Consider the following 27243-nt stretch of genomic DNA (forward strand, 5'->3'; position numbering starts at 1 on the left):
GCTGGATAAGGGCTCTCAAAGTCGTCGTTCTTCTGTAATATAATTCATACAATCCATTTTTATGTTTGGGAGGTCTGTATGTTGATGGTTAAATTGCAATTGGGAAACTTGGCAATTACTTTTCAGCCTATATCACCTATATTATAGCACAACCCATTAAATGTATGCACATTTGTTCTGAAGTGTCCAACTGTGAATTCTAGTGTTTTTCATATATGACAGATTAGACCGTCAAATCTAGACGGGATTAACATTCCAGCGCCTGCTTTAAAGATAATCACAGGCTACTCGCTGTCCCTGACTGGGAGGAAAATGAAGCTCATTGCTCAGAGCGCGTGGCAGATTAACAGATGGAAAGACAGATGAACAGAAAGACAAAATACCCTTGAGCTTGAGCTTTGACTCCGTGTTGACACGATACTTGATTTGTTGATTCAAACTCAAAAATCGCGCTAACACCTGCTGGGTCAAGTGCACTGGCTGGAAGAGAGATGTGTGTTCTGAACGCCTGACCCACTTTGGCTGGGAGGGAGGACTCTTTCACTCAAAGAGCATATCAGCTAAATCATCCACATCATTTGCCTTTTCAAAAGTCTTCTGCTCCATAGTTACTCACCTATTCACTATTTTTTTTAACTTGATTTCCAATATGCACCTAAAAAAACCTGTTTGCTGCTTTCGTGCTATGGCGCCATCATGTGGCACATGGGTGCCAAGGAACTACGTTGGAATGAGTTGAGGAACTTCATGGGGGGTGGGGGGTGGGTAGTTCTTTTTTTGCCAAAATCTCAAAATCTTGGGTGCCAATGAAGTATGTACGCTGAAGTGAGCTGAGGAGCTAGACCAGGGGTCATTAACTTGTATTGTCAAATGAGCCATTTTTGGACAAATGAGTAACAAAAAAAAATCTGTCTAGCTTTTTCATAATTTTTTTTTTTTTTAAGACTTTTCTGCCTTTCTGTCAAGCTTTTGACATTCTTGGTAATTTTAGGACAATTTGGTAATTTTCATAATTTCTTCTTTTGTTTTTGGACATTTTCCATGGTTACTTTTTGAATATTTTCTTTCCTGCCATTTCTGGAAAAAAAATCTGACTTTTGTTTGGCAAATTTGTGTACATTTCCTGGTAATTTTCCAAATGTCTTCTTTTGATTTTGGACATTTTATAGCTACTTTTGGGGCATTTTATTTTCTTCCTTTTTTTATAATAAAAAATAAATGTTCTGACTTTTTGGGCAATTTCAATAATATTTTATGATAATTTATGCTTTACCGCTTCCTTTTTGGACATTTTATGATCACTTGAATTTTTAAAACATTTTCATACCTTTCGTTTCTCTTTTTCTGACAACTTGGACTCAGACAATTTTTCAATATTTATTTAATTATTAATTTTTATATCAAAATCATTAATTCATTTTAAAATATTTTATCTAAAAAAAAAAAAATATGTAAAAAAAAAAATATATATATATATATATATATATATTTAGAGCTCCACAGGAAGCCACAGGAGCAGGACGAAAAGGCCACATGTGGTTCCAGAGCCACAGGTTGCAGACCCCTGAGCTAGATGAAAAATAGGGCTTTGCCACCATTTTATGGCATCTACAGTAAACAATAAACCTTTTGGGGTTGGCGGTTTTGGGGGGGTTCAATTACTTATCGATATTTGCGGAAAACCTCAGTATCCAACCCCTGCAAATGTATGTAACAGTTCGACACTGTATTTTACGGTCTGAGGTTCCCATAACACAAAATTAACATGATATTTAAAGGAAGCTATGGCTTGCATCAACACAGGTTTGTTGTAAAGACTGTCCAAACATAGCCGAGAGATGAGCCAACATTTTCCAGGTCACAGGAGTGCAGCGCATTCGCAGCAGCAACTGAGTCAACATCTGAAATCAGCAAAATGCAGTATACCAATGAAGGTAAACATGGCAGTGATGTGTCCATTCATTGTTACTATTCATTTTTCAACACATTGACTAATGTATAACCGAGTCAGATTTCCAACCAGATTTCTATTCATTTTGTTTCAGATTGAATGCTCTTCGCAGTCAAGCAAACACAAAGGCACTATTGCGCCAGGTTTCCCACTTGGATAGGCCTACTGTTTTCCTCAATGTTATCATCAGCACATAGTCTGCATCTGACCGGTGAACTTAAACCAAACCCGCTGGTCTCGTATCGATGTGCTTTCAGTTCCTCGCGTTATGTAACTTATAGTTAACCTACATTTTGTGGCCTCTCAGGTTGCTGCGAGCGCTTGTGGCCCCATTTTGGGCTCAGTCAGGCACTGCCACCGATGGCCCACATACAGTCGAGTGATATGATGATGAAATCTGACAACGCTTTGACATGTGAAACCTCACGTAAGTCATCTTGAGGTTCTAATTGCAGGGATTTGTTACAGTATCTTGAAAAGCTGCTTTCGTTTTTTTAAATTTACATTTTCAAGTAGTGTAAAATTGTTTATCACTTTGTTTCCTCTTAATGTACCAATCTGACAAAAAAGGTTGGGGAGAGTGCTCTCCTCTACTGGATGTGAATGCAAAGCAATTAAGAGAAGAAGAGGCAGAGAAGGTCCCCTACCAAGCTTCAGTTGTTGTTTCCACTGAGCAGAGAGCATATAATGTATGTCTGTGAGTCATGTTGTTCTGCATCATTTGGTTTAATGTTACGGTGTTTACATCAAGCCGAAATATTAACCTAAAAAAAAAATCCCTTTCAGGAGACCCCAAAAACAGTATATTTGTTCAAACATTTAGTGAGATGAATGAATATGATGTATGTCATTTTCTCTCGACAGCGAGTGGCAAAATGGCCGCTCCCTGAGATGGATAGATACGGGTGGATTTTGCTGCTTAACTCATATTCCACAAACGTAATGTTAATCAGATCACTGTTTTGGGGCTGACTTCCCTTTTAACTCGTTCACTGCCATTGACGGCTATAGACGTCAAAAATTCCTTTTAACCATTTCTATTAGTTTAACATTTTTTCCACTTTTGTTAACAATAGTATGAAAACCTAGGAAAAAAATGTTTATTGCACATTTAGAAAATATATAAATATTGTGATTCATTTTGAGTTAACTATTGAAGTCATGCGATTAATTGCAATTGAAAAATTTAATCACCCTGATGCGATTAGAAAAAAAAGAACAGATTATTAAACATGCCTCAACATTGTGAGTGCAAAAATAATTTACGAACATATCTTCTTATATTTACTTACAGGAAGTATCACTTAGTTTTTATTCGTGCCATTCCTTGTATAAAAGGGGAACATTGACTATTGTTTCCTTCCCAAGCATCATCCATCACTCAGGCTGAAAGCGAGTCAAGCTGCAGCCAGGAAGTAAAGTAGGTCAGCCACACAGTTTACAAGACAAGCGATCTTATCTATTGCTGTATGTGTAACCGAAAAGCAGCTGTGGCTGGATTTGACTTTTAACATCGTCAGATAGACAAACAGTGAGCAACTGTGGTGACCTTTCTTACAAATGTAAAAAAGTGTCCAGTGTCATGTGACGTGAACTTAACAGGAGTGTTCGCCGAAGGAATGTGTCACTGATCAAAGATATACTTTTTGTTGTTTTGAAGTGAGTGCACGATTGCAGACTGGGAAATGTGCTTGTGTGTGAGTGTCAGTTCAGCAGTAATATCTTGTGTGTTCTTGGAATTCCAGTCCAGTTTTGTGCTGTTGGTGTCTGCTGCCACGTGTTTTTCCATGTGAGTACTGGTAGGAGCAGTCAGCAGGAAGGAAGACTTAACCTGTTCTGCTCTCAGCTGTTCACATCAGCACTGACAGGAGGCCTGTGAATCCTGCCCACCACCCCCTCCCTTTACTACCTAGCCTCAACCCATCCAGATACACTCTCAACTGCTTCCTTTGCAGCTGGCAAAACACATGCAGCATTACTGACTGCTACGCTCATGTGTTATTCAGGAGAAAATAGTGCACATCGTAGAGTTGAGTACTGTACCATAGCTACACTGGGCTGTTTTCCAGCAACGTGATCAAAACTTACACATGTGCATACTCATCAATTATTGCATATATGTTGCTGACATACGTCACTGGAAACACCATTTTGTCATAAGAGGTTAGTGCCATGAAGTACTTGGACAACTGTAGCGAGATCTGTAAGAATTTGGTTTAAGGTTCTGGTCTGTTGGCAGTTCAAAACCTGCTGCAGACAAAAAAAAAAGAGGTTTAAGCACTGCATTTATTATAGATGATGTGTATGAGTATATACACAACATTAAAATAGTTTAAAAAAAATAAAGTCAAATGGTATTTACCCTGCAGGACCAACAGTACATTATTTACCAGTAAATTCTAATTTTAGCTCGGACCTTCCCTGAGTGGAGTGGACATGTTCTCTTGCTTGTGTGGGTTTCCAGGTACTCCTGTTTCCTCCCACATTCCTAAGACATGTATGCTTATGCTACATGCTAATTGCCTAGATGGTTGAATGTGAATGGTTGTTATTTCGTTATGTGATCCTGTGATTGACCCTGAACAAGATAAATATTAACATTAATAATAATAATAATAATAATAATAATAATAATAATAATAATAATAATAATATTATTATTATTATTATTATTATTATTATTACCTCTATAGCTTACTGCTACGACGTAAACCGCTACACTGGCTTTCCAATGATCGTTCAAAATGAAGAACAGACGATTCAGTAAAATTCCTGTCAACTCGCTGAAAGAAGGACGTTATTCTGGCGACATCTGTTGGCTACAGTATGCGTTTTATTCCAATCCAATCAGTCACACAGCGCTTCTCCACTAGAGGTCAGAAAAGTCCTTGCTCGTGTTACCATCGCCACTTGGCCTTTGTCTCACATTTATTTTTTTAAACTGACAGATGGATAGGTCATTCGTAGAACGTTAGTTTTAAAAATGAATGAATGAATAATATGCATGGAAAATAAGCAAAATCGTTTTTTTTTTAAATAATAACAATAATTCAAATTTTTATATTACATATTTTATAATAAAGTGTTAAATTCTAATTCATTAACCAACCATTAAGCATGCATATGTAATATACGTAAAATTGTTTTTAACCAAATGTTAATTTTATTATTTATATAAATTAACTATCATGATATTTAGTGAGATGAATGAATAAACAAACACGTAAAAATTAGTCAAGTTGAACATTTTGCTGCTGGCAAACTCTTTTTTTTTTTTTTTTAAACATAACTTGTTTTTAAATTGAATTGAACAATAGTTGATGCTCTTTTTCTTGACTTGTTTGATGCGTCAACATGACAGGGAATGAGAAGGAGCCACCTCTATTGGTGATGAATTAACTCGACTGTTTTCACACCCACAAACTGCATCAAGCTGTGAAAATACCAAAACAAAGACTAGACTGCCCCTGCGCAGATTTACAGAGCTCCTTGTGCCAGATTTGCACTGATCATGGAAATAAAGTTAATAGTTGCCTCTTTTTTTTATGAAGCAAGACTTGAACCCTGACCCTCTAACTTCAGATAAGGTACTGCTACCCAATAATGCTGTGAAGTTTGAAATGTTTAGTTGTAGAAAATGCAATTAAGTAAGAATTACAGCGTGAAATGCCCAAATGCTGTCTATGCATCTTTTCTTAACCGTGTGGTATGCAGCACTTAAACTGTGAGCACATACATTTTAACACAACATTAACATCTATTTAGGCGGACAGGAAATGTTACTGCATCAGGCGACTAATCGGAATGCCTGTTGCAGTCATAAAACAAGTATGGTAAGTATGTGGAGTGCAGATAAAAATGCTGTCGCTTTGAGTTTTGTCATGAGACACGGCAACACGACGGCTGTGCCAGGAATTTCAACACTGATGTCCGACTGGGGCAGCTGTCGCAGTGCACACAAGTCTCTGATTTCACTGCTTTTCATGAACATGCAGACATGGAAAAATCTCATTTGTTAATAAAATATTGTTTCTTGTCCAGTCTTTTGTTTTATAGGACTGTCAGAGATTTATTGGGTGATTTTTATGATGGCAGGTGTCATATCCGTATTACTGGCATCACAAGGTTTTAAAAGGACTTTGGTCAAAAGAAGGTGTTTCTCTCTTACGAGAGATGTTCCTGAAGCACACGTCTCCTGCCGAGACGCCGATGCACAAGTGACTTCACCTGCTCTGTAGGTATGTGCTTCATTATTTTCGATATACTGTATAGCATCACGTTATAGTTTTATGCTATGATGCACTTTGAGTTGGGGTGTTTGGGAATTTTGTACTTTGCTAGAGCACAAGTTTCACAATAACAAAAAATACAAATATTGATAGTCAAAATAATTATCAATATATAACATTCTGCTTCTGCAGGAATAGCTCTACATATATAGAAACCTTTTTTTGTTGTAATATAATCACACTTTTACATTTCAATGTAATTTGGGGTTTGGAGGACGCCATAAACATTAACAGAGTCATATGATTGTCTGTGTGACTGCCTGTCATATAATAACCAACCTAAGCTACTTGCTTAGATTCTAGCAGAGTTATCAGCACAAAAACAAATAATTTATAAATGTAATGCCAGTGTTTTAGGGGGAAAAAAGCAGTATTATTTACAGGATGTTTGCATTTCTATTGTCTTCATTCTACTAGCTGCTGTTGGAGGTACAAGAGCGATGGAGACGTTCAGCCTGAGGAGGGCGCAGTCCTTGAAGAGCCTCGCCAGGGTTCAGGAGAGGTCATGGGACATGCCAGCTCCCACCCGCTGGGACAGAAAGTCCGTGTCGCAGCTGGTGCATCAGTAAGTCCTGCAATGTGCATAACTGTGCAGAAGTTTCTTACAAATGTTAAATACTGAAAAATCACTTTGTTTTAATAAGTGCTTCAACTCCCTCAGAGGATTATATTCGTATTTTCCTGTTCAATATAATTTGTCAGTTGTGATACTTTATTTTTTTTATCCTTTGTGTCATTCTTTTATGACGGTAATGCAGTGAGGCTTGCAGCAAATTCTGTAGTGTTAAATTGAGCTAACAATCTAGTGGTAATTATTTTTGAGTTACTGGGTGTTGATTTGGGTGTTATTTGAACACTCAAAGTGAAGAAAAAGCTCTACGGGTGGTGTTATTTCAGCAAGTCAAACTCATTGACTTTAGGCTAAGTCACCTTATACATCCCATTTACTGTGGGTCGTGCGGGAACAAGACCTACAAGAAAGAATTTTGCAGCGACAAACATGTACTATCTCGTGGCGTACTTGTTAGTGTTGTTGCCTAGGTTCGAGTCCCACTGTCTTCATTTGGGTTGGAAAATACAAACTTGTCAAGGAGTAACACTAAAACTGTGAGAAATGATCACAAAAGGAAATGAAAATAGCACTGTGGTTGAAAGTGACAACAAAACTGTGAGAAATTAATACCAAAAAAATGAGTTTGCTAGGTGACCTAACAACAACTGACTTACCACATAAACAATTTCAATCTACACTTGTAGCCCTTACTATCGCTAAAAAAACAATTCTTGTTAACTGGAAAAATAAACAAACTCTGAATATCGACCAATGGTCTAACCTCCTCATAAATCACATTTTAATGGAAAAAATATCTGCCTCAAATAAAAACCAAATATCAAAATTTATAGAAACATGGTCTACGTATATAGAATTTTTTAACCTAATTCTGGTTACTTAATTCTGTCTGTTAGCGAGAGCCACTACATCGTGATAACTTACATTGATGTGTCTGCATTTGGCAATTTATTATTATATTATATTATTAGTATGGGATTTTTTTTAATGGGCTTTAGGTGAACTGATGAATACACACACGCTCGCATGCACGCACGCACGCACACACACACACGCACATGCACATACTCACCCACATACAAAAAAAGTGTATATATATATATGTGTGTGTATATATATATATGTGTGTGTATATATATATATATATATATGTATTTAAAAAATTAAAAAAAAACTTTTTTTTATTTTTTTAAAAAAGGAGAGCAATGATGATGTCAAATCGAATGAACAATACTGAGCTCTCCTTAGAAAAAAAGAAAAAAAAACAAAAAAATGAAAGGAAATAACACTTTTAAGAGTTAAAAAATAACACTGGTAGGTGAAAGTAGATAACACTTTAAAGTGCAAAAAGTTCACTTTTATGTGTCAAATAACGCTATGGGTGTTGTAATTTCACTCCAGCAATGAGTTAAATGTTTACACTTTTGGAAGTGTAACTTAAACTCGGAACTGGTGATAACTATATAATCGCAGGGAAAGTGTTAAATTTAACACTATGGGAGTTAAATGTACACTTACGATTTTTCTGTGTATAATGTGCTAATTACCTGAAAATGTAATAACGCCTGAAAATGCATACATGTTTGCACTTAACTCGATCAAAGCATGTAGTAAAAAACAATAATGTAATAAAATTTCTGACTGAGAATGAAATAACATTTTTACTGATAATATAATACAATCCATCCATTATCTGAATGGCTTTTACTGCCTTATGTCATATATATGATCATATCCCACAAGTCTTTGTCGCAGACCAGTTCTAATCAAGGGGGCGGATCTTCCTTTAATTAACACTCTGCAGAGTTGGTTTAACACTATAAATAAATCAACTCTGTCTAATTGCGCCAACAGTGACCTCCATTTAAATCAATGTTGAAAATGCACTTTGGGGGTTGAAATCAACTCTAAAACGTTTAACACCAAAATTTTAACACTCCATTTTTTTTCCTGTGAATGTATACAAGAAGTCTTAGATTCTCAAAACACCAAATTTAGAACTTTGGACTGAAAATGAACATATAACATTCTGTCATGTTTAACATGGTCAGTTTTGAAAAAAATGGCCCATCTTAAAATGTAATAAATCCCCAATAATGTATATATCATTTCCCTCTGCTCCATCTCACCTGCTCCCAATTTTAATGCACCACACGCACACACTTGTATATAAACTGGGTGTGGTCACATCCACTGTGTAGGGGTAGAGTTCGCCAGTCGGCAAGCTTGCTAACTCAGTAACAGGGTTAGTTTTCACTAGGCACGCCAGCATGACGACCAGGACCTTTCCCCGCCGGGCCTGGGGTTCGGGGGCGCCTCCTGCCTCCCGGTGCTCCCTTCCCCCCTTCCGTTGTGTGTGGGTGGGGGGGCGCTCCGGGCTCCTGGGTTTGCTCTCCGGCCGGTGCCCCCCGCCTGCCCTGTCCTGGCCGGGGTCGACGGCTCCCCTCTTTGGTGGAGGTTTTTCATGCATGCCAGATCCACCAGAGCAGTATCTACTGAAATTCAAACACAATCTGCTCCTTGCTCTAGTCGCTGAATCGGTGGAGGCTGATGTCTGTGGATCTCACTCCGCTTCATCTATCCTTCCTTCCTTTCTTCAGTCTTTCTTTTGGTCTCTTGTGGTCTCTCTAATTTGTTGGAATATATATGCTTCTGGTTTGTAACTGTGTGTAGTAGGTGGTGTCTGGCCGATGCTGGGTTCCACTTTTCTTTCTTTTCTTTGATCCTTTCTCGGGTCTCCTGACAACTTCACGACTCTATCGGGATTCTGAAGTATTCGGTTTAGGAGAAGGGTACGGGATTTTTAATAGGTTTCAGGTGAATTAATGAGCACAAACTCACATGCGGGTACGCACATACTGATGCACAAAAAAAAAAGAAAAAAAAGAGAGAGAACAATGATGATGACATGTTGAATCGGTAAGATTACCGAATGAACAATACTGAGCTCTTTCAAGAAAAACAAATCCCCAATAATGTAATAAGTTATTACATTATCTGTAAAAATGTTATATCAGTCAGGAATTTTTATTACATTAATAGTGAAATTATTACATTATTTTACATTATTAGTTTTATTACATTTTTGATGGAGTTAAGTGTGAATCTTATTATGTTTTCAGGTGTTAAATTTTCAAGAAATTAGTACATTATGGTGCAAAGTTGCCGGCAAACGCCGAGTAGTCGATCAAAAAATGCCATGTAGAGTACTGCTGAATAATTAACATTACTGTACTACCATAAAATATAGCTTTGAATGATCAAGTCTTAAAACATTTGCATAGAATTCTATATCTTGGTTATTCTGAATTACAAGCTACAGTAAATAGAATCTTTTTGATTCAGAAACTTTGAGGTTTGAGGTACTTTGAGTTGGTATTGAATCAAGTTCACGTTTTAAACTGGAATCCACAATTTCTAATAACATCATTCAAAATGTGACAATCATCTTTTCTCCCCAGTTACCAAAGCTGTGGTGACCTAAGGAGTCAAGAAAATATGACACATAAATTGCAGGTACAACAAATGTTGCAATACAGTAATGGTGACTTGCACAAGTTGTTACAGTGTTCAATTACAGATTTCCGATATTTGTGGCAGGGCTCTGTCTAATAGTGGGTGAAAACTGTTATGAATACAATTTGAAAAAAACAAACTATCTTCCAGACATCAGACAGAATTTTAGCAGAAGGATGGAGCGGACCAGTAAACAGAGACAAAGTGGGATCTTTAAGAACCGAAAGATTGTCAAGAAGTCGCTCCATGGACGTCCTCCCTCAGAGTGAGAACACAGGTACCAGAGCTCTGTGTGTGCTATTCGAATCCAAGGCCAAGCTGCAGCAGAAGTCCAGCTGCAGCCCCAACCTCAACTCATCAGCGTCTGCAAGAAATGGCGAGAGAATAGGAGACTGCCCCCTGCAGGATCGGAGAAGTCACAACACCAGCGCTCAGGTGTGCAAATTCTGTGTATATGTAAGAAACTGAATCAGGTATACCTGTAATCTGTCGGAGGTGACAGAAGTACTCACACTTTGTAGTTAGTACAGATGTTTGCATAAAGGAACAAAACTTTGGGAAAGATAGAAATGTTAAATCTACTACTTTAATAAGTACTTCAGAAATTGGAATATAATCAAGCACTTTTTTTTTATCCTTCCTCGGGTCTCCTGACAACTTCACGACTCTAGCTGGATTCTGAAGCATTTGGTTTAGGTGAACGGTATGGGATTTTTAATAGGTTTTAGGTGAATTAATGAGCACACACTCACACGCACGCACATGCACACGCACGCACATATAAAAAAGAGAAAAAGAGAGAGAGCAATGATGATGACATGGCGAATCGATAAGATTACCGAATGAACAATACTGAGCTCTCTATAAAAAAAAACAAAGAAATGTACTCAAGCGTGTTGATTTGAAAGGGAACCACTTTGATTGACAGCCAATCAAATCAGCTGTGTTCACACCTTTGTCAAATGAGCCAAGCACCTCGTGCTAGGCACCAAAACAGAGCCCTCGGTGTTAGAGCCTAAACATACAGTACAAAGCAATGATGCAGTAATGATGTGCGAATGATGCCAGGTCACTGTCGCAAAGTCTTCCTTTAGATGACTGTGTCTGTGGTCACAGATCCTCGCACGGTGTCTGGGGATTGCCAGCATGCGGTGCTGTATTACCTCTCTTCACAATTCTCAACATTTCTACTATAGCAGAATCATTCAGCATTCATGTGCAATTGAAGTTATTGCAGTTTTTGCCATTTACTGTCAATCTAACAAATCGACATGCGTTTATGCTTACCAACAAAGACGGTTGTAGCACAAAGTCATTTTTGTATTGAAAATAAGGTCAACAGACAGACATTTCTTTACATTTTGAAATCAAAATAATCCTCACAAGTCAAATGATAGCGTCCAAAGTCCAATGCTTTTCAATGAGTGGAGAGCCTCCTTTCATTGAGTTTTGACTTGTGATGTCATTAGAGTTGCCTGGATTAGTTGCCAGTCTTACAAACAACCATTCACACTCACCTCTACGGATAATTTAGAGTCTTAATCAAACTCACATGCATGTTTTTGAAATGTGTGAGAATGCTGGAGCTGAAGAAAACCCACTCCAGAACCTGAACTGAGATTCAAACCCAGAACCTCGTGACTGTGATGCAGATTTGGCTACAATTCCTCACTGTGCTGCCTATTATTGAATCATATTTTTAAAAGAAGAATGGATCTTGGACAATTTGTTACAATTATGAAAAGAGAAAAACAATCAATTAACTCTCTATTTTCTGAACTGCTTAAATCAATTCTTAGTTTGAATAGCTTTTTAAAAGTGTCTGACTGCTACACAATTGGCAAAACATTATAAACACTTCTCAGAAATGTACTTCTACACTATTGTAAACTACAGTACAACAACAATAATAGACATACTATTACATAAATAACACTATATAACAAAGTCACGCATTATTTTCTTTGTCCAGGCTAAGTTTTGAATTGAATCTCATTAGATTTGGAAAGTATAAGTATAATGACATGTCTGGTGTCACTATGTTTCTTTTTTTTTTAACTTGGAAAAACCCCATCTAATTTTTAGGGTGGCCTCACAATAACGCAACACGGATGACAAAATACAAAACAGAGTATGGCAGCACATTACAAAAAGAAAAGTTTTACAATTGAAATGTAGAAATATTAACTCATTCACTGCCATTGACGGCTATAAACGTCAAAAATTAATTTGAACTATTTCTATTAGTTTAACATTTTTTTCCACTTTTGTTAACAAGAGTGTGAAAATGTACTTTCAGAACAGATATAAAATTTGAGATTAATTGTGAGTTAACAAAGTCATGCAATTAATTACAATTAAAAATTTTAATCGCCTGACGAGATGATTATTAAAAAATTAGGGGCGTCAGGCGATTAAAATTTTTACTTGCATGACTTCAATAGTTAACTCACGATTAATCACAATTTTTATATCTGTTCCAAATGTACATTTTCATACTCTTGTTAACAAAAGTAGAAAAAAATGTTCAACTAATGGAAATAGCTCACATTTTGGAATTTATGACGCCTACTGGCCACAGTGAACTTAAAGTGGAAGTCAACCTTAAACATTTCTTGACAATAATATTTTATATGTGACTTCACTAGTCTAAACAAGACATTCTGATTAAGGTTACATTTTTATCCATCTCAGGGAGCGGCCATTTTGCCACTTACTGTCTGAAGGTGACAACACGGTTGCTCAGTGCTCAGGTAACAACCAATCACAGCTCACCTGTTTTCTGAAGCTGAGGTTGTTACCTGAGCAACATTGATGTCATCTTCAGTGACAGCAAGTGGCAAAATGGCCGCCCCCTGAGATGGATAAAAACGACTGGCTTTTGCTACTTAACTCATATTCTACTGACACGATATTAACCAGAATACCATATTTAGACCAGTGGGGCTGCATAAGACATATTGTCCCCCCAACATTTTTGGGGTTGACTTCTCCTTTAAACACAGTATTAAGTTAAGTATTAAGTTTTCTTACTTTAAACATACTTCAATGCTCAGTATAAATCCATACAATAGACAAGAAAGTGAATGAACATGTCCATTTCCTTTTCTTCATGTTACTTATTCTAGAGGGTGACCCAGTCGGAGGGAGGAAAGACCACAAATGGCTTCCCAGAGTCCTACAACAAAGTTTCCAGTTCCAGATACTCATACGGTGAGGCCTGCTGCTCAATTTCACGTTTATACTCACAGAAATAATTATGAAGGCACACAGGCAGTATTGAATGTTCTCTATTCGAGTAGCGTGTCGTAGCCAGAAATCCCCCTCAGGGTCTGTAAAAGGTGCATGTCACCATTGGCTCAGCAGCGTTCTGTTGCCCTTGGTATGAATCAACTAAAAAAAGATGAGGATGTGGTGGTGTAAATGCATACCTATGCGTATAGCACAGCCGCTTAAGATAGGAGTGACATCGGTACTGATGGATTATGACGCACGCTTTGGCTCTATAACCAGAACATTTTTGTGCACTGTTGGTGTTTTGACACTGGCTCGTGTCAGCTTTGACCTTGTGTGAGACAAAGACTACAATGATTTGTCTGTGGATGACAACAAAAGCCCCAACATGCCAAACCTGTAAAGCGACGCAACTGCTAATTGTTATTTTTAATCCACTCCATCCCAGACGCACCAATATTCACTCATTCACTGCCATTGACAAATATAGATGTCAAAAATTCATGTTAACTATTTCTATTAGTTTAACATTTTTTCCAATTCATTTCCTTTTTTATGAAAACCTAGGAAATAAAATTGTATTTTTATAACAGATATAAAATGTGGGATTAATCGTGAGTCAATTATTGAAGTCATGCGATTAATTACAGTTCAAAATTTTAATCGTCTGACGCCCCTTATTTTTTAATAATAAAAAAATAATTAAATCAGGGGCGTCAGGCGATTACAATTATTAATTGTAATTAATCACATGACTTCACTAGTTAACTAACGATTAATCACAAATTTTATATCTATATCATACGCTTGTTCGCAAAAGTGGAAAAAAAATTTTAACTAATAGAAATAGTTCAAATGAATTTTTGACGTCTATAGTCGTCAATGGCAATGAATGAGTTAGTCCCTGTACATTTTGCTGTCCTTAAGCCACCCACTGACACGAATGGGGGCTTTGATAGGAATGACAAAATATTGGTGGGAATGGCAGAGTGAGGGGTGTCCCAGTCCTTTAGTGACTAACAGAGGTGATTGAGTCAGTCGAGTATCAACCGCCAGTCACCCACCCAAAATAGCCGCTCTTAGGTCGGGGTGGGGGCGACAGCTCTGATAAAAATCAGCTGTCACGGGCCGAGGCCAGTGAAGTGCAGAGAGTCAGTGTGGGCTGAAACACAAGAGAGGAGTCGGCCTTCATCACACATCACTGAGGCAGCAGGAGCACGAGCGCTCACTACACAGCACGAATACCAAAGGAGAAAGACCATTGGATAAAACGTCTGTGAGTAGCGGAGATTTCATTTGATTATTATTTATTATGTGGTTGGATATATGAACAATACTCAATCATTGTTAATAGAGATGACTATAAGTTAACTCTTAAATATCACAAATGATTGATGATCATGAAACAAATGTATATTTGCTTTAAATGTATACTACGTTTGATGTGCATACACTAATATAATACAACAGGCAAAATTTCTAAATATAATTCTCAGTTTTAAGAGACACCTCAAAGGTTGTAAGTAAAACAATGTGTTATCTATTTACGTAGCTTACAGAAGACTAAAATATAGAAACATCTCTCAGTATGATAGTGTATATTTAAGTGCATGAATAAATTATGAATCAAACTCACGATCAGTGAAAACTGAGCTTTATATTGTCAAATCAAGTGTTTTATGAAAACAGCTCGTGTTGACTTTCAGAATGCGCAGGTGTGGCTAATGCTGTAAGTAGGCATTGATCGGCCGATCAGAAAAAAAGAATAACTGATCACTAATTCAATGGAGCAATATATCTATTTAAACAACTTTTATATTTACTTTACATTCCACCTTCGCCATTCACAGAGTATAGGGACTATATTCCACGAGTAGCGAAAACCTATACATTATTGACGCCAAAAGAAATACATTGGGGGGGATTATTAAAAAAACAATGATAAACACTGAAGTGAATATAAATGTCTTATTTAGCGGAGCCAATCAACGATGTAATTGATTGATCGTGCAAATTAAGACTTTACATCCGATCACTAATTTTTCATAAAATGCAAAATATCGACTGAACCCGATCAGATCAGTGTAAAGTCTAGTGGTGAGCAACAATGGTATGTGTGTGCTATTTTTATTTTTTTATTCTCTTTTGAAAAACACAAACACTTGAGTACAGTATCATTTCCCCAAGGAATGTCCAGTATTGTACTAGGAATTTTAAATCAGCACCATTCATAAAAGCAGCATAAAAAGACATGCCAAAGTTTTACTGCAAGTGTCTGGAGTACAAAAGTGGTAAAAGTACTCACACTCTATACTTGAGTAAAAGTAGAGATTTAAAGAAAGACTGTAAAATTAGTAGTACTGATTCAACTCCTGTATTTTTTTAAAAGTAAAAATGTACAGACTCTAAAGTACAAAAGGAAAAACTGAAAAATCATTTTCACTGTTAATTATATGCAACATTATTTTCCCGCTTTCATTAACTTAAAGAGGAAGTCAAATCAGAAATGTTATTGACAATAATATGTTTTATGCGGCCCCACTAATCTAAACACGGCATTCTGATTAATATTGTGTTTGTGAAATATGAATAAAGCAGCAAAATCCACTTGCTTTTATCTATCTCAGGGAGCGGCCATTTTGCCACTTGCTCTTGAGTGAAAATGACATCAGACTTAATCAGGGCTTAGATAATGACCAATCACGGTTCACGGTTGTGTTCTGGGCTTGGTCATGCGACGTTCACAAGCTGAGCCCTGAGGCACTGTGATGTCATTTTCAGTCCACGGCAAGTAACAAAATGGCCGCCCCTGAGATGCTTAATTCATAGTCCACTGATGAAATATTAATCAGAATGTGGGGTGCATACAACATATTGTAAAATTTTTTTTTTGATTGTCTTCCCGTTTAATAAGACTGCTTAACCGAGATGTTGTCATTCTCTATTTACATTATCATCCGCAAAAGTTGAAAAAAAACAATGAGCCTCTTTTGACGACCTAAGGTTTAGAAAGTACATTTCTTTTTTCCAGTAGTGCAAGTAAAAAGTCATCAGATAAATGAATAGTAACAACTTGCCACCACTGCTAGTGTAGCACACCATGGTGGTCTTATGTAGGTGTTATATGGTTGGTCTCCTGGCAAAGTGGTTTTCATTACAGTCTGCGAATGTGGAAACAATCACAAACAGCTGATGGGTTGGGAAGGCGGTGCCCAAGAGAGAATACCAACCACATTTCGCCATCATTTGTACAGCTGTTAGCTAGCCACAACACCCTCACATTACTGCACCGCTAATAGCTACTCCTCATTCCTTGAGAATGAACCCTGATCAAATACACGTCCGCAGTAAATTGAAAAACTCTTTTTGTACAGTATCATTAGTCATGATTGCACTTTACGAACGAGCAATTCATCGGTCTGTCATACGAGTGTGAATAATTACACAAGTTGACCTCTCAGCGTCGCTCGCTGCCTCATTCTATCTGCTCACCCATCTATGAAAATGTTTTAAATCCGGACTGGTGAGAGGCGCCAGCTTGCTGCTCAGGCCTTTTGTCCCGCTCGGGCTTACTGTGTGAAAAGAGGAGGTGTGTCCAAATGTGGCCATGACTTACAGCTGGAGAGGATATAATTCATAGCATAAGCTGTTGATGTTATCCACCTCACAACTATAAATACACGTCTGAATCTTATCGCCACAAGTGTTGTGGTGAAATTTGTCCTCGGGTTAAGAGTAGGATCCATTTCGTGCATTTCCTGAGGTCAGTTGGTGGCATTCTTTCAGGTCAGGTGTTGATCGTTTGATGGCACGGAGCTCACATGAACAATGTGCAAACAATCTGTGTCATTGCAGCTGAGCTAGCAGTTGCTGCTGTTGTTTTTTTCCGCCTCTTCTTGGGCATCAGTCGATCGTTGCTGTTGACTCCGGCAACACGTGGGGGACATTTTTTTTTTGTCATGTCAGTTGTTACAAACACAATTCTCAGAAGCCTGTGTAACAAAAAAATCCGCCTGATACTTCAAGTTGCTTCAAAACTCAATACAAGTGCTAAACTCTAAAGGAGGTCTGCGTTATTTTCAATTGATTGTGTGGAAGCAACATAAACTGATAGATTAGAGTCCATTTAAAGCCTCTATAAATACATGCACTATGGACATCACCATAAATGAACACACAGAAGTGTTGCGTAAACTTGAATTACTAATAACTATTCCTGAGAGGTTTCCTCATTCGTTCCTTTTGTATTATTTTTTGCAGATGACAAATATAGCACATTCGCATCGCTGAGCAAGAGTGGCATCCTAACAACACAAGCCAGCAACAGGATATCAACTTGCTCCTCTGTCAGAGACAGGTCAGCTCTCTATCTGTCAAGAGCAGCATCCATTGACTCCATTGGACGTTCAACACAACCGGTAAGTTCCTGAGATGCTTCTCATTCCTCACCACACTTTGGGCCCACGGCATTCAATAGGACGTGAACACTGTTTTCTTTCAAATGGAGCGCTTCCACATTTTCAATCTACATCTCTCTGTCACTGTTATAATAGCAATGAAGGGATGATTTGTTTTAGGGCTTTGTTTGTTTGAGTTAACATCATATCTTAACAATTCTGTTTCTCAACAGGGATTGATTGCTACATCAGGGACAAGGATTAAAAGCAACAAGGTACTTTTTGAGTGTATTTTTGTTTGCTTTTGAATGTGTGTAGTATAACGGACCCTGTGCTTGCTTCATTTTTACTTTGGGGTAACACAGTGCATAGTACAAAAAAAATCTAATAATTTACAGTATATTTCTAATAATATTAATCAAGAGCATAAGAGAACAAAATTATACTAGCTTTTATGATTGTTTTCAAATCACAGTAACATGTACATAAATCATGCACATACAATTTTATTAATTAAAAAAAAAAGCTAAATAATAATCATTATTGTTGTTGTAATAAAAATCTTTCATTTATTTACTCTATGTATCAAATTAAATTATGTAACATAGAAATTATAGAACTTTACATGATAATTGCACAAAAATTCGAACAGAAAAAGCAGTGGTTATTACGTGGAAACTCACCAGCTAGCTTTTGCTGTGAATCGCATGAGAACTATAAGTACAAATTCTGCACCAGCGAATGTGTACCATCTCGTGGCATAGTGGATAGAGTGCTCACCTGAAGGTGCTCAGTCATGGGTTCAACTATCGCTCTATGCATTTTTATTTTATTTTTTATTTTTGGCTGTGTTCTTGCAGTCAGTTGGGAGTTGGAAATGATCTGATGAACTTGATTTGCCCTCTAAACGTTTGAAAGAACGTTTCAACAGTTCATTGTCTCTCTCGGAGCTGAACAGTCAAATTTGCAACAGATGTTTGAATCATGCATCAATCAATGCATTTCTGGTTAAATTACAATTGATATTGGATGATAATTAACAATTGATCAACAGTAGGATGCAACAGAGATACAGAGAGACTGGAGGAGTCACAGAAAGGCATACATGTGGACACCCATGGGGGGGAAAAAAATGTACGTTTTTGCATTAATATCCTTGATAGAGAACCGCAAGTTGTGAAAACGTTGGACAGTTGCACATGTGCATTCAAAAGTTTAGAGAAGGTCAAATTGAGCTCCCCTGTAAAGGTTATTGTGCCTTGAAGGTTCGTCATAAATTTCCCTCGAAGATTAATATCTCTAACTTGTATGTTAAAGAGAGCTAATAAAAAAAAAAAGACAAACAGTTTTTGAAGAACGCCTTTGCTCCACTAATAGCTGTGTGTAGTGTTTTCCTTAACCTTGGTGTGACGAGGATGGTTTGCAGTGACAAACATCAAGTGAGCATACAGGAAGGTAACGTATGACTTGACTTACATACTAATTGCATGCCATTTAAACATATCTCCATCTAGTCTAATATTGGTTGTACTGAATGAGTACTGACATTATTGGATGCTCTGTTTTTGTTTTCTTTCATTTGAAGATGGCTGAGACAGCTAGGAAAGTCACAGTTTCTGAATCATCTCATGATGAAGACGATCTTCCTCTCCCACCACCACCACCTCCTCCTCCTGTGCCCGCAAGGCCCCTTGACTATGAAGGGTCCTCAGCATTAAGTAGCCTCCCTATGCCGCCGCCTAAAGAAACCTTTTCCACATACTATCAGCAAAGGCAGAAGAGTGAACTGAAGAGGCTCTTTAAACACATCCACCCAGACATCAGACATCTTGGTGACGCTGTGGATGATGACATAATGAAGGCGATGCAGCCGGCGGACACTGAGGCAACAGATGCAGAATATCAGGGTGAAGTACAGTCAATGAGGTGGATCTTTGAAAACTGGAATCTGGATACTATTGGGGATCCCCATGCAACCAAGAAGCTGCTGGATGAGGAGGACTTCACAAGTGGAAATGTCAGAGGCACCTCCTCCGTGTTTGAGCACTGTGATAACAGACCTCAAATTTCAGAGGCATTTGCAAACAGGCAGACTTCCGTCAAAGGGGACGTGAGAACATCTACCTGGCTCTTTGAAACAAAGCCCTTAGATTCCCTTAACAAAAAAGACGAAGGAGAACTGGTTGAAGCCGTGTTGAAGGAGCCCATCCAGCCAGGAGATGTCAGTGGGACACGTCTTCTTTTTGAGACCAAACCACTAAGTGACTTTGGCCGCTGTAACTCCATAGAGGACAATAACTTCTTGAAACTGATGTCGGAGCTCCAGGAAGAAAAAGGAGATGTCCAAAAGACTGTGAAACTCTTTCAGGCAGACCCGAACTGTGCTATTCGAGACAAAATTGGCAATATCCATACAGTGAAATCCATCTGCAGGGAGGAGATCAACAATGGACACACGAGCAGTGCTCGTTGGTTATTCGAAACCCAGCCTTTGGACATGATCAACGAGAGAAGCGATGGCGTGAAAATAATTCGGGGCATATCTCTGGAAGAGGGAGACAGAGGCGGAGTGGACAGAAAGAGGTGGATGTTCGAAACCCAGTCTTTTAATGCTATAACGGAGGTTGCAGAAGTGGACAAGTTCAAGAGCACATTGGCTGAGTGCACAACAGAGGCTGACGTCACCAACAAGACGATGCTCTTTGAGATGCAACCACTGGCAACACTGCGAGGAAACGCAGAGGAAAGGATGTTGGAAAAGGACACAGTTATTGGAGGAGATGTCAAGACATCGCTTTGGCTGTTTGAAACTCAACCCATGGAGACTCTAAATGATAGCTATGAAGTTGGCTGTTTAAAGAAAATAACCCTTTCCGCTGATGAACAAGGAGCGATTAGAGACAAAAAAATCATATTTGAGGGCCGTGGCACCGAAAAGAGCTCCTCGGGAAAACAACAAGTGATTGAAAGGGGTGATGTCATGGGGTTCAAGCAACTTTTTGAAACGATTCCTCTAAGTAAAATTGCTTATCGCAATGAGGAGAGTAACAATACATCAGGAAATCAAATTCCTGAGAATTCTACTTTGTATGCTATCAAAGACAGTTCTGGAAATCTCCACAAGATAACAACTGTCAGTCGTGAGGAGTGCATCAAGGGAACGGTCCAGAACTACAAGTGGATGTTTGAGACCAAGCCTTTACACGAACTAACAAAAGGAAAGGAAAATGTTGAGGTCATCAAAGGCATCACAAGAGAGGAGGACACAATGGGTGATGTCAAGTTGGCAAAGTGGCTGTTTGAAACCCAGACGATAGATGGAATTCATTCCAAGTTCAACCAGATGGAGCCAAGTGGTTCTGTTGGAGCCCAGCCTTGTAAAGGTGATGTCAAGGCATGCAAATGGTTATTTGAGACACAACCGATGGACGTTTTGTATGACAAATCAGAGAAAGTGAATGACAAAGAGACCATTGATAGCTCAAGCGTTAAGTCGATGACATGGCTTTTTGAATCACAGCCATTAGACAGCATAAAAGATGGCGAGGAGTACAATCTAAACCTCTGTACCACCATACAGGATTCTGTCAAATCCAAGACTGGTGTTCAAACAGTCAAACATCTTTTTGAAACAGAGACCCTGGACAGAACAAGAAATAACCAAACAGAACAAGACCTGAGATGCGTCAGCCAAGTTAACTTTCAGTCAGGAGACGTCTCAAGAGTTAAAGAACTTTTCGAATCCCAGTCCCTTGATGAAATCGGATCAGAAATGCTGATGACTTGTGACGAACACAATGACGACGATCAAATCCAGAAAGGATCTGTACACAAATTCACTTGGTTGTTTGAGAACTGTCCCATGAACACAATTAACAAGGACAACGATGATGCAAACGTTGAGAAACCCAGTGAAGCTGTGAGCGGGGATGTCAAAAACAAAAAGTTTATTTTTGAAACCTCATCACTGGACAAAATCCACGATCAGCCTCTTGAACAGAAGTCTGTCAGTTTGGAACAGCTGGAGAGTGATGTGGATGTGAAGTCCAGCACCATGATGTTTGAGTCCCTGCCCCTGTATGCCATAAGGGACAAGGAGGGACAGTTTCATGAGGTGACAACTGTGAAAAAGGATGAGGTCTTAAGTGGTGACGTGAGAGGAGCCAGATGGATGTTTGAGACGAAGCCCCTGGAGGCCATCAAGGCAGAGAATGAAGTTTATGTGATCCGAGCTGTCACTCAAGAGGATGTCGAGAAAGGAGATGTCAAATCAGCCAGATGGAAGTTTGAGACACAACCACTGGACTCCTTTACTACCAGAGAAGAACCTTCTGTTAAGGTCACTGAAGACGTTGGGGGCCGCAATGTGCAGTTGAATAAAAAGATTTTTGAATCCGAGGAATCAAACAATACGTTTGTAAGAATGGTTAGCGTCACTGACGTTCAGCGGGGAGATGTTAGGACCTCCACCTGGCTCTTTGAGAATCAAACAATTGACAGCCTCAGGGGAGAACCTCAAGAGCAAGGTCCAGTTAAAACAGTCCACAGAGAAGACAGCCAGAAAGGAGATGTGAAACGCTGCACTTGGCTGTTTGAATCACAGCCACTTGACAAAATCAAGGAGCCAGAAGAAACATCTTTCCAAGGTTCGGAGGAAATCATCCCAAAAGCAGACGTGAAGTGCACAACCTGGCTTTTTGAAACAACTCCACTGGACAAAATCACCTCCAGCAGTGTTTCTGACACCATGTCACTTTTAAGTGAATTGAATTTAGTTATTTCAAGTGGCATAATAATAGAAGCAAAAGAAGGTCAAAATGTTACCATGGCAAAATTCAGTCGGGAAAGCACACATGAAGTCCAAATTCAGAAAGAAGAGGTTGTTGAAGGAAATCTCCGAAACATCATCTTACAACTCATACTTAAACCAAGCAACACACAAGTTACGCTTCTTCGAGAAGTGGAAAATGGAAACGTGAATACTACTGTAGTCCAACTTCCAGTCTGTCAGTCAGCTACAGCTACTGCTATTGATCGGGATCAAATACTTCAAAACGTTGTTCAGATGATTGACGAACTACTTACCCAAGGTAACAACTTCAAGAAAGGAATCCTAATGCAAGAGACCACTGGTGGACAAGTGGACATGTCTATCTATTCACTTTTAAGCCATAGTGAAATGGAGACTCCAAGTCAAGTTATTGAAAGAGGAGATGTGAAATCCGCCATTGGAAATCTGTTATCAACTGCCAGCAGTCCAAGGATAGCGACAACATGTAGAATAGATGAAAATGAAAAGGGGAATGTGAACTTGTACAAAAGCTGCATCGAGAAAGGAGATCTGCACTACCTGAAAAGTCTTCTTTCTGAGGCATCAGAAGATGATGTTGATCACAAAACTCTTGGCAAGGATCAAATTGAGATTATACAGGGCGATGTGAGGGAGGCAAAAAGAAGTCTCTGCCAGCAAAAGGAAGCGGCAGAGCGAACTATTTCAGATGTTCTGCCAGGGGATGTGAAGAACACCAAAAGGGTATTTTCATCAGAATGCTCATTCATTGCTGAAAACTGCATTCCACGGGATGAAATCATTCCTGGGGATATTTCAACAGCAAAACAACAACTTGCAGCAAAGCAATCAGTCGTGGTTGAAAAAGAGGAAATTGTGGCTGGGGACATCAAGGCATCAATGGAGTCATTAGAACGTGCAAAGCAACAGAGCATGAGCATAGAACGGGAGAACATTACACCTGGAACTATTTATGACATGGACTTGTCATCTAAGTGCCCGCAAACAGAAGCAAGTCAAGTACAAAGAGAGACAATCCTATCTGGAGATGTGAAGGCGGCAAAAAAGTCCCTGCAACTGGCCAAGCAGCAAAGCATGCAAGTAGAGCGACAAGTCGTTGCTCCGGGAAAAATATACAACCTGGATGTCTCTGTCCAAGAAGGAAGCTCTGTGGTGGTTACGCAATCATCTTCGACCTCCAGAAGCCACCCAATCAAGACTTGTCCAAAGGTCAGTGATGCCGTCAAAGATTTGGAAAGCCATGTTTCCTTAGACACTTGCCAACAGGGAGACAAACCCCGTAGTGTAGTTGTAACAAATTCGAGTGCACCACAATCACCTTTTGTAAGTTACGAGTGTAATGGCGTGACAAGCGAAGATGGGCCACAAGATGTTTTTAAAGGAGATATAAAGTCAACAATTAGATCTCTGCAGAGTGCAGCAATGGAGCAAAGGCTCCCAGATAAAGAAGCCATTGTAAGAGGTAATGTCCATCTCGCATTGCAATCACTTGAGAAGTCTAGTGTAAATGTCTCCAAGGGAGACTTTAAATCAGCGATGCTTTACAGGAATTCAGGGAGATCTTGTTCAGAGAACAGCAAAGCTGTTCACAAGCAGAGTGTTGCGGTGTCTATGCCTCCATCTGACACAACATTGTTTCCTTCAATTTCAGTAACGTGCGAGGGGCAACCGTCCATCACAGCACAGAACTCAACATGCTACCCGCTAGAAAATGGAGGCTCTAAATCGTCCAGTTCTGAGGTTGGAACTGCCCCATCACGCCTGATAAAGAAACCGCAGAACCTGAAGCCAGCTTTGCCACCAAAGCCACAATGGACTAAACCAGCGGCCATAGATGATCCGAAGTTGTCACCTGCCATTAAAAGAGAGCCAGTTTCTCACCAAATTGCCAAACATAACACTCAACTTCCAACAGGCAAGTTTGTTGATGATACAAGATCAAACTGCCAAGTGACAAAGTCAAATACCACTGAATTGGAGATGGAGAGAAACGTCATACAGAAGATTAATGCGGCCGAAGAGATACAAAAGTGCATGAAAGATTATGAGGACAATTCCAAGCATGAAACGAACATGAGCTTGAAGGCTGCATTCAATAACTTTGAGAGAACGAGCAGCGGGAACCGGAACAAAAAAGCCAAAAGCCCCAAAAACGTCCTAAACATCAAAGATGAAGTGAAAAAAACAATCAAAAACACAAGCACTGCTGAAAACAAACAAATCTGCAAGAGTGACACGTCCGAGACAAACAGTGCGGCGAGTGCGTGCCAAATAACGAAAAACACAAACGACAATGAAAATAAAGTTGTTTTAAGACAGAAGAAAGTCAATGAGACTGAAAGCCAGCGACGACAAAGGCTTTCTGTCCACCTGGATGAGATCATGAAGGGAAACGTGAAGGCAGCCATGGAAATATTTGAAAATATGCGGAAACGAGAGGAACTCAAAGGAATCTTGTCTCAGGTGCAAGAGATAGAAGGAGAAAGCACAAATGCAGATGTTAGCTCATTAAAGACATTTTGTAATGATGTCCCTGGTTGGATGGTATCATCAAGAGAACATTCAAAGCAAAGCAAAGTTGAGGCACAGGATGATGACCTAGAAAGTGTTTCTTCGGTTGAAACTGCATTTGAAGATTTGGAAAAAGCGAGCAAGGAAATAATGCACCTGAAGGAGCAAACTTTAGCCAAGCTTCTTGACATTGAAGAAGCCATTAAGAAAGCACTGTACTCGGTGTCCAACCTGAAATCTGAGGCCGATATTGCAGGGTTGTCAGGACTTTTTGGTGAATCCTTGAAGTCAGAGCAACATGTTCAACCTGCCAGCAATATCAGGAAAATCAGCATTGTGTCAAGCAAGGCCAAACCAAGTCAAGGACAAGACGCAAGAATTCACCCCAGTGACTCTCGTCTTCCCACACACGAAGCGACCAGGCAAGCAAACAAGTTGGTTAGACAGTCATGTTCCCAGTCGTCACCCTCGTTTATATCCATCCATTCAGCTGCCAGGAAGCCCGCTGAACAACCGAAGCCCACCATGTCCACATTCAAACCAACGCCAGAGAGGAACGCTCAAGGGGATCCGACCCAAGGGTCTGGTCACAGCCCAGCAAAGCGCAACGTCAGCGTGCTCGAGGTGCAAACAGTTCCAGAGGAACCTGCAGGAATAATCGGCACGAAGACTGTCAGTGAAACATACAAAGAGACAGACGGCTTTGGCAACGTTTTTGTATCTTCTGTAACGTCAACATTTGTCACCAAACAGTCTGATAATGAACCAGCTGCTGTTTTTGAGGTGGTAGGAGGGCCAAGCACATACAAAGTCATGACATCGCCATCACTGCAAAGATGTAGTCGCCCTCCTGACGACAAGAAGCCGAGTAACACCAATGAGAAAGGGGAAGTGTTTGTAACGTTTAGCCAAGCAAAGGAAAAACAGTGAACAAACTCATCTCTTGAACAGACCAAGGAATTCCATTTGTGTGATCAGGTTTTGTTGATCATGAAAAATATCTCATGTAGTGATGAAGATGTTGCCTTTTTATTGAAGAAACTTTTGTCTTAGAGATTTTATACTGTAACCATATTATATAAAATGTTTAATTCTTTTGAATGAAGCAAAAATAGCAGATACCGTAAGGTTTTGTGTAAAATGTTCAATAAATTACAGTTTATGGAAACACTTCCCAGTGCCCTATGTTTTCTTTAAAGGACATCCAGAATTATTATTATAATCACCATCATCATCATCATCATTATTATTATTCATTTATTATTATGCTCATTCATATGACTAAAACAAAGAGAACATGTGTAGACATTTTAGATTTTTTTTCTGTGTACATTCATTTAAAAAACCCACTACTAATTTCTTCTTTTATATTTTTTATGATACATATATATTTTTACATTAACTTCATATGACAAAGTCCTACACAAACACAATGGTAAGTTGATTGTATAGAAAAGCATTATTTATGTTGTTAGTATATGCAGTATTTAAACAGAATATTTTCGGTTGAAAAACTTCCTGTGCACAACTTTTGGAACTGCTACAGCAAATGTGTTCGATTTATTCTGCAGTCTTTTAATTTAAGACAGCAAGCTAGTTTGGCTTTCTCTAGTTAGAAGCTATCATCAAGACAGAGCAATTACAATTACACACTAGACCAGCCCTTCTTAAATACGGAGGCTGTCCCACCTTGGGGATACGGGGTGCTGCGTGACCCCAGAAATTTTTTTTTTACTTATGAGAATAAAGTGTAATTGCACATCCACTACAAGAGGTGGCAGTGGTCCTCTCTTTGTCAGAGATTACAGTACGCCAGGGGTGGGCACACTCGGTGCCTTAAATGCCGGAGTCCTGCTGATTTTGGATGTTTCCCTTCTCCAACACAGCTGATATATGATTAGCTCATCAGCAATGTCTGCATAAGCCTGATAACGATCCTGTTGATTGGAATCAGCTGCGTTGGA

The 27243-nt window shown here is 39.0% G+C and overlaps 1 protein-coding gene across 3 annotated transcripts; it reads left to right on the forward strand.

The window, feature by feature from the left end:
* The first annotated feature begins 2298 nt into the window (after positions 1-2298).
* On the forward strand, positions 2299-26401 carry xirp1 (xin actin binding repeat containing 1). 3 transcript variants are annotated; one of them, XM_077559687.1, is made up of 9 exons: positions 2299-2378; positions 6047-6189; positions 6658-6805; positions 10273-10327; positions 10478-10762; positions 13456-13540; positions 17822-17979; positions 18192-18233; positions 19544-26401. In XM_077559687.1, exons 3-9 carry the CDS (start codon positions 6681-6683, stop codon positions 26207-26209), a joined length of 7416 nt encoding a protein of 2471 aa, XP_077415813.1. In that variant the 5' UTR covers positions 2299-2378; positions 6047-6189; positions 6658-6680; the 3' UTR covers positions 26210-26401. The 3 variants fall into 3 exon arrangements, with proteins under 3 accessions (XP_077415813.1, XP_077415811.1, XP_077415812.1); XM_077559685.1 differs by lacking the exons at positions 2299-2378; positions 6047-6189; positions 6658-6805; ... (1 more) ...; positions 10478-10762; positions 13456-13540 and adding an exon at positions 14709-14837; XM_077559686.1 differs by lacking the exons at positions 2299-2378; positions 6047-6189; positions 6658-6805; ... (3 more) ...; positions 17822-17979; positions 18192-18233 and having other exon boundaries at positions 19452-23977; positions 24420-24560.
* Positions 26402-27243: the final 842 nt, after the last annotated feature.

Source organism: Vanacampus margaritifer, chromosome 2 (assembly GCF_051991255.1).
Source record: "Vanacampus margaritifer isolate UIUO_Vmar chromosome 2, RoL_Vmar_1.0, whole genome shotgun sequence".
Classification (NCBI taxonomy): domain Eukaryota; kingdom Metazoa; phylum Chordata; class Actinopteri; order Syngnathiformes; family Syngnathidae; genus Vanacampus; species Vanacampus margaritifer.

Bases quoted from the DNA above. Each gene is read 5' to 3' on its own strand.
- xirp1 (XM_077559687.1), top strand. From the start codon at position 6,681: ATGGAGACGTTCAGCCTGAGGAGGGCGCAGTCCTTGAAGAGCCTCGCC. The intron at 6,806-10,272 runs GTAAGTCCTGCA...TTTTCTCCCCAG, and splicing joins GTGTCGCAGCTGGTGCATCA to TTACCAAAGCTGTGGTGACC. The intron at 10,328-10,477 runs GTACAACAAATG...ACTATCTTCCAG, and splicing joins ATATGACACATAAATTGCAG to ACATCAGACAGAATTTTAGC.